The sequence below is a fragment of the Triticum dicoccoides genome, chromosome 3A (genome assembly GCF_002162155.2).
Source record: "Triticum dicoccoides isolate Atlit2015 ecotype Zavitan chromosome 3A, WEW_v2.0, whole genome shotgun sequence".
In the NCBI taxonomy this organism is placed as follows: domain Eukaryota; kingdom Viridiplantae; phylum Streptophyta; class Magnoliopsida; order Poales; family Poaceae; genus Triticum; species Triticum dicoccoides.
The window spans coordinates 517,889,272-517,897,718 of record NC_041384.1 but is presented as its reverse complement, the minus strand read 5'-3'; the positions used below and the strand labels follow the sequence as shown (position 1 = coordinate 517,897,718).

At 42.9% G+C, this 8,447-nt stretch overlaps 1 protein-coding gene across 1 annotated transcript; it reads right to left on the bottom strand.

Moving 5' to 3' along the window:
* Window positions 1-111: 111 nt before the first annotated feature.
* Window positions 112-6,871, bottom strand: LOC119268905 (mitochondrial-processing peptidase subunit alpha-like). Its single transcript, XM_037550619.1, has 13 exons — window positions 6,738-6,871; window positions 5,043-5,264; window positions 4,658-4,954; window positions 4,421-4,588; window positions 4,162-4,329; window positions 3,982-4,062; window positions 3,736-3,802; window positions 3,548-3,645; window positions 2,695-2,767; window positions 2,528-2,598; window positions 2,151-2,200; window positions 523-635; window positions 112-410 (listed from the first exon to the last, which is right to left on the bottom strand). The coding sequence occupies exons 1-13, from the start codon at window positions 6,774-6,776 to the stop codon at window positions 358-360; spliced, it is 1,500 nt and encodes a 499-aa protein (XP_037406516.1). The 5' UTR covers window positions 6,777-6,871; the 3' UTR covers window positions 112-357.
* Between the last annotated feature and the right edge of the window lie 1,576 nt (window positions 6,872-8,447).

The following is an 8,447-nucleotide window of genomic DNA, read 5'->3' as shown; positions in this document are numbered from 1 at the left end:
CTTGTCTTGTACTTCAAGTAGATCATGTACTCTTATATATATAGCCCACGAGGCTCAAGCAATACAATGAACTATTCCACCAATCCTCTCTCTCCCTTCTAACATAAAGCATAATGCAAACAAGCAAGATGACTAGGTAAAAAAATGGAGTTAAAGCCTGCTGCAGATCTTTCAAAATATGTACATAATAGAGGAAAATAATAGTACTAACTAATAAGACAGTCAGCACCACTAACATGTGTTCAGTGAGTAAAAAGATGTGTTCAGTGGGTTCCAGTGGTTAGGGCCATTGCCACAGGAGTTACACATCTCTGCACATCTTGTGCAGCCGGAACATGTCTTGCAACGGGCTTTCCCTCACTTTGAATGGAACTTCCTGCTAACAGACTCGTAGGTTGGGACATTAGTAACTGCAAAACAAACATTTTTGGTAAACCACAAGACCACGGTCGCAAAAATGCTGCACAATCTACTTGAGGGCAAAAAATGTAAAGAAGAACGATGTGCTTAGTAAGAACATACCATCACCCCATGATGCCATCGTAAGGGGTGTAGAAATAATGTTCTTGGCAGTTGAAGAAATGTCATTCAGAGTAATTGCTTCGACATCGTTCAAGAATTTCTCGATGGGTTCCCTGCAATGTCATGAAAGCTGAATCACTGAGGTCTTATATTTAGGAATGGAGGGAGTACATCTGTAACACAAAATATATACCATATGAAAATATATTTCATGATGAATCTAAAGAAATTGACTTCGTATTGTAGATGTTCACATTTTTTTCTATAAACAATGGTCAAAGTTGACAAAGTTTGAGTTCGAAAAGATCTAATAAGCACTATATTTTGGGACAGAGGGGGTATGTAAATACTGCATGTAATAGCTAGAATATGGTCGACGTGTTTATTCGCAGCAAAAGAAAAATGATCAATCGCTTGCAAAAATAATGCAGCTGCCATCTATAATGCAGTAGAAGGTCAATTTCTAGCTAGACTACGGATCAACAACTGGAGGACTCTGATATCATGATTTTCATATGGTGATGTGAAGTTCATTCAGCTTGGGTATAAACTACTGGACAATCCACAAGGTAGATACAATAACAGCATGAAAAAAATGCCCCAACAAGGCTTATCTGAAGCAAAACATCCTCTGGAAAAGAATAACTGCAACCTGTCCCAGCTCTGGAAAAGAAGCAAAACCCCTACAGCCACCTCAAACTTGGTTCACCAAGCCATTTCACCCAGATCGAGACTGGGAGTTTCTCGCTAAGTCGCAGTTATCGTAGCTATTTTCCGTACATGGGCCTAAGGGCAACTCCAACGCGGATCACCTATCGGACATCACTGACAGCCGGCTGGGCGGAGGCCATCCAACTATACCCATAAAATGTCCACCCCATGTCAAATGAAGAGAGGGGAGATAAGGGAGGGAGAGGGAAAAGTGGGTTTGTGGTGGGGTCCAAGGCCAAGTTGGCGGTGTCCACGGACTTCCAGACTCCCCTAGAACCCCCCCGGTTTGAGGAAGGTTTGAGGAATTTCGGACGTCCAGACCAGTCCGTGGACATTTTGGGCAGATTTGAGGATCCACGTTGGAGATGCCCTAACCAAATTCTGCACTACGTGACTTTTTAGTTAGCACAGAACGTTACCTAATTGATCCACCATCAGGACTATATACAGAAAAACTATAACGTGAACTATGAAACCTCCTCATATTTCATCGAACAAATTAAGAATATCTATTTGAGTTCCAAAACTAGTAAGCATGTTGATTCTTCAGAAAAAACATATAAATTTGGAAAATATTTTCCCCTCAAAAGGGCACTGCATTGTTAACACAAGCACAGATGTAAATGTTGAGAAATACTGTTAAAAGTTCAAACAGAAGAGAAGGTAACATAACATTAACAGTGTTCAAATCAGACCGTAATAACTGCCGAGTTTGGTCAATAGAGTCTGTATGATTTCCAAATGATTGAATGCATAGCTAGTGCATGTGAATGTGAAACATCATGAACACTGGGGAGTTGACTTTAATAGCTACTCCCTCCGTCCCAAAATATAAGATCATTTTTGACACTAAGGTAAAAATTGATCTTATATTTTGGGACAGAGGGAGTAAGTTGCAAATGCCTGTCTAGCCATACCTTTCACCATAAGTCATAACCTGCCTCCCAATGTCTTCACATGCTACAGCCTGGAATGAATAATACCAAGTATCAAGTATATAATGCTTCTTACATTCTTAAATAGACAATATTTTAGAATAAGCAGTCAAAGTTTAGACTTTGATTGCTAATATACATACAACTTCTAAGATTTGTCACATGAAATTGAAATTAGCAGATCATCAATAGAATTTCCATAACATGCCATTTTATATAAGTTCCATTAACATACGATTAGAAAAGGCAATGGTCAAATGGGTGTATTTGAGACCATGTGGAATGCCTATTTAGGAACAGAGTGGGGTATGGGTTAAAAGTTTGTCTGAAGGGTTCAATTAGGGTTTAGGAATGCATACTCTTGATTCCAAGTCCATCAAAACTTTACACTTTGCTGCCCGTTTAGCTCGATCAAGCTGTCCTTGTGTAACTAAGTAGAAACACAGCCAAGTGGGAAGATTAATGAGTGGTCAATTTAGTTCTACAGATGATTCGTTACACAGCAGATGTCAAATAAGATGCAAACCATTTCCAGGAGTGGCAACTTCAAGAAGTTCCCCTGCTGCCAAATCCACAGCCTTCGAGGCAAAATCTGGGCTCTGTGATCACAGAACACAAAAGCATGTTAGATTAGATACAATTATATGATAGAAAATAAAAAATAGTAGAATGATGAATCCGTGCATAAGTGTGAAACCAGGTCAAGCAATAATTTGTCCATTTGACTGCACCATGAGAATAAGTAAACTACAAAAGGAAAATAAAGAAACGACTCCAGCTGGAGTCTGGGCAATTCTTTACTCAACCTTTACACATTATTTGCGTTGTTTGTGTTATAGGGAGAAGTAGACAGTGAAAACGATACAAAATGTTGGACAAAATAGTGGTAGGATGGACAGGAGGTAAGATAAACAGACACGCCAAATGGCTGAAATTAGGATAGGTTACATGCCTCTTTGGTATGCAGAGATTATATCACAATTCTAACTGGATAGCCCCCAGAAAAGTACCAGAGAGTTAGCTTTTGTTATTTGCTTATTGCTACTGAAGGCATCAAAAGTTTCCACTCTTCCCCTACTCAAACTACTTTAGCCTTTATGTTGGCTGGAGGGGCCTTTAGCTGTTTGGCTACGCATCTTTTCTCTAAGTAGGAGCAATAAGTTTCTTTGCCTTAAGCTGTTTCCATGTCATGTCGTTTCGTGTAAGACTAATTACCGTATGTCACTAAACCCAATAATCAGAAAGAATAAAACATACCACTTAGCAATGCACACAAATTAACTATTTCTGGGAGATACAAGACATCACAAAGTTTTATTCACATCTTGAATTTCGGTGATAAAAAATGAAGGATAATTTATGTCTGAGAAGATGCTTACGGTTGTTGCAAGAATTCCAAAAATACCAGAATAGTTGTAGATACGATTGAAAGCGGAGAATGATTCGATCTGATGGTAGTGGCTTAATATCCGGAGAGCTGTATGTAAAGAGTGTTAAAGTAAAAAAAATTAGAGTAATTTAATTTTGAATCATTGGCAGGGATGTAGAATTGAAAGGGATGACATACATAATCGAGAATACAAGCCCTTCCCAACACCGCCAGTACAGAACCAATCACCTCCCCCCATGAGCTTCTGCAGAAAAAAAAACTTATTATTATAGTGGGCAGTGGAAAGTGGACACATAGTTCACTTTTAATATGCAAGCATGATAATCAGTAAACCACACAAAACCTCGAAGAAAAGAAACTGCTCGTCTAGAATTTTTTCTGTAAATAACAGTCACTTAAATATTTGCTAACACCCACCAATACCTGAAGGACAGTTACAGTAATAGCTGTTTTCTCTTCATACCATCCACCTGGCACTTCAAAAGCAAGAGCAAAATGTGTGTTCTGTCCACGGGAGAGAACAAGTAAGAACTACAGAAGTAAATCTTAGATACATCACCATGACCAGACACCGCAAAAGATAGAAAAACAGCAAGAACTCACTTGACAGTCTGCTTGACAACGATAGTCTCCTCCCACATAAACTGATTTTGGCTCTTCTGGACGCTTCACAGCAGGAAGATCAGAGAGAAGTGGCTCAGCAATTGAAACTAGCACATCATGCTCAACTCCTGATGCTGCTAGGACCATCCTGGGTGCTGTGTAGTTTTCCTAAATGCCTCAATGCATACAGATTTCAAAACAAAATCTTTCTAACTAAATAACAGCAAAGATGAGTAGATGGCAGATTAATGAATCTTACAGCAACGAATTCCTTAAGAACGCCACTGTCCAATTTATGTATGGCAGGCTCTGGTGCCACCAAGGGCTTTGCCAGTGCCCCAGTATAGCCAGCAGAATGGAGAGCCTCTAAAAGTAAACCTTGAGGATTAGCAGAAAATTCAGCTATTTCAGCTTTCATCTCCTCCAGCTGTAAGACGACAGGACATTAATACAATGAAGGGTAAACCTGGAGCGCTTACCTTTAAAGATGGAATACCTGCTCTTTAACCTCCCAATCAAGAAATGCTGGGTTTCTCACACTATCAATAAGCACTTCAACCATATCAGGTACATAGGCCCTGAATGCATCATAGGTATAGCACATTTGTTCACGAGTAGCTATCGCAGAGACATTCCCTCCAATGGACTCTACCTCGCGTACTAGCCGCAAATGACTCCTGTTTGTGGTGCTCTTGAATGACATTCTCTCCAGTAGATGCGATGCTCCAGACGAACCAGGTGTTTCATACATAGAACCACAATCAATATACAATCCCACTGTTGCTGCTGGACTCTGCAGTTAAGTCCCTATAAATTACTCCCATGTAGATATTAAAAAAAGAAGGGAACACATTGAGACATCTGCAGGCACATAGTGATACCGTTGATGTTTCTGAAGCAATTTTGAGGCCATTCGGGAGAGTGGTAACTTTTGCCTTGGCTGGCTCTACGAAGTCTGGTAGTGGTGGAGGAATAGTGACGCCTGGGAGAGGGACATCAAGAGTTGGAAACTGGGTTGGCTTGCTACCAAGAAGCCAACCAAATAAACCACCAGAAGACTGCTTCACAACACTTGTACTAGCAAACCTACTAGAACCATGTTGCTGCAAGCAGAAAAAGCAAACAAATTGTGAGGCGGCGAGAACATCAGGTAACGTCGCTAAAACTCTAAAAGTAAAGGTTGAAAACTGAAAAGCTTGAACATGAAACCAATTTGTGTGCAAAATACATAAGTTGAAGGCAGGCAACAGGTGAAAATAAAAACCAATAGGACCAAATTGCAAAGCAAAACCCACCATATGTAAACTTAAAGTAACAAAGTGTGGCTAGTAACATATATCACTCCTTGAGTTTCAACTACAATATATTGTCGATGCTCTAAGTACTCCCTCCGTCCCAAAATTCTTGTCTTAAATTTGTCTAGATACGGATGTATCTAATACTAAAACGTGACTTGATACATCCGTATCTAGACAAATCCAAGACAAGAATTTTGGGACGGAGGGAGTATGACAACGTGATGTGTGAGGAAGTGTACCAGAATAAGTAATGGACACAAGGACACGATGTTCATACAGGTATAGAGCTCCTTAAAAATGATAACAAAGCTACTCGTGTGTTCTTATATTGGACATGTTACAAAGGAGGTGATGATTGCACTAGTTAGAGGGAACGACGTGAACAAGTGTGTAATATCGAACGGGATGCGAAATGAGGTGACATGGGAATTGTTTGTCTAATTAATATATAATCACTGAAGGGGCGCAGTTCCTTGGTATGAAGAGAAGCACATTGGATCACATGGAACAACAAACTAGGGTGGTTCTTGTCAGTGACTTTGATGATGGTGCCTCTGAATGACAATTGTTTGACAGTGTCCACGCACATTGATGAGTGTGTACGACTTATGGCACTTGGTAGTGTGAGTTGGTTAGGCACATGCTGTCTGTAGCAGACAGATGGAGGTATGGATTGTGCCTATGTGCTGGACCCAATTTAGCCTTAAGGCTAATAATGACAAAGTAAATAGCCAAAATGTATATAATGCCATATCACCAACTACATTTTAAGCATTTTATACAGTATCACAGGTTCACGATAGATCTATTTTTGTGTTTACGTATCACAGATTCATAGTATCGAAACCGTATCACTTTTTGTATTTTCGCTGAGCTGTAACACAGCCTAGGCGCCTAGCCCAACACAAGTACTAGTACGAGCTCCAGTACCAAAATCATATCGTGGTTCTAATTGGAGTGCGGATCAAGCAAACTGGTATTTACATCACCTCACAAGTTTGTCTGTCCAGCTCGGTGTCTGTCAGAAATCACCTGACTTGTACTATCAGCATCCCTTCTTCTCTAATCGAGGGACAACGAGCCCAGCACCCGCAGCAAACACCATGCGTATACACTCTAGCCCCCGTTTCTAAATGATGGGAGCTAGACCAATCGAACATGTAAACAACGGCATATGAATCGGCAGCAACTCCACAAGCACCAGCTGACGAATCAGCTCGTTTGTGTGACGAACGCTGAGGGTTTGCTGCGGGGCGGGCAGAGGGGGGAAGAGGGTACCTTGAGAGCCCGGAGGTGGCTGCCGGCGACCCGGTACATGGCTGCCGCCGCCCGGGAGCTCCGAGGGCGGGGAGTGGCGACCGGGACGGAGAAGAGGGGAGGGCCGCCGAGGAGCTGGAGGGCTCTGTGTTCGTGCACGACGAGAGCGTGCGTCAGTTGACTGAGTCCGGCCGGGGCCGTGGGCCGTAGTTTTGAGAAATGAGCAGGCTGTTCCGGACCTGCATACAATCGGCCCATCGTGCCTATCGCGAGCGAATCCGCGATACAATCGGCCCATGGCGGCACTACTCTCTGGCGCGAGGAAAAATATTTGGAAAGATCAGATGATTCGGATCCAGCTAGTCGACCATGTTGTTCGAAAAGAAAAAGGGAAAAACTTGCCGACCACCGGTCACCCGAGTCAAATAGTGTGCCGGACCCGCCAGAGTCACAGGGGCCACATACACCATGATCGCTCGCAAGGACCCGAGCCGCCACGGGCCCACACGCAGCATCACGCAACAGTAGGATGCGTCCAACGGGCACCGCCCACGTGGAGCCCACGGCAAAGCAGAAAGCCAGAAACGGGCGGACGGCCGGCCGGCGTGGCGAGGGGGCAGCGCGGCAGGACGCACGCGTACGAGTCGCGTGACACACACCACTGACGACGCCAGCTCGCCGCGGTCCACTCGTTCCGCTGGCTCCAAAACCTCGGCCGTTTTTCCCTCTCGCGGACGCGGGAAATCTCGCGGCCGGGCGTTTCGGGTGACCGGGCGGTTTTACCTGGAATTATTGGTGCGCGATTAGGCAGTTTTTCGTCCGCACCCTTCGGTTCCTTGCAATTACCTTTGCGCGCCTCTCTGTTTACAAGGTAGCTTTCGAACTGGTCTTTATTTTCTTATACGCTTTGAGCCACTCTTTTATAGTCAGGTTAGCAGTATGGTCTTCCTGAGCGCCTTGTGTAAGCTGTCAGGTACTGCCAATCTGCCATGATTCGTTCTGATGCCGACTTTACATCCTTTTGCACGCTTCTATGGCTCAGTTGATGAGGGGGTTATGTTGGTCAAATGCACGTCCTTGTCACCAACAACCTTGCCTTGTTCCTCGCCGATGTGTGAAATTTTATATGTTTCTGTGGATGTGTTAATCTTGACCCGTGCTGTCCAATCAACCTATGGTTGGTGAATTATCCGCGCTTCACTTATCCCGCAAAAGAAATTGTCACCCGATTAATATCATAAAAGCTTGATATCATCATTCAAACCAAGAATTTGTTATACGAAGATTGCTTGCTTGGTATGTCCAATCCCTTTGCACTTCTTTTTTTTTATACTAAAAGCACCATTTCTCTGCTAATAGGCTAATGGCTCGTCTCGTGAGTAAACATTCTTCAAGAGTTTCGCTCCAGGCTACATTATGCTTATAATCGCTCCGTGGCAAATGAATTAGCATTATTGTAGGAAATATTAACATGTTTTTATAAGGGTTATGTCTTTTTAGAGTATAAACATCATACATGGAGTCGTGAAGAAAGCTTTGAAGATTTGTTGCACCTACTCCCAAGCATGGAAAGGAGGGTCGCTCGGAAGGGAAAAAAGGAAAATGATGAAACCGCGCAATTACTCGACTGTCAAAGGACCCGCGGCGATAAACGCACCCACGTTTTGTCCACCAATAAATCCCATCCCACCAACCAACAAACAATCCACCCAAAACCCGGACCATCCATCA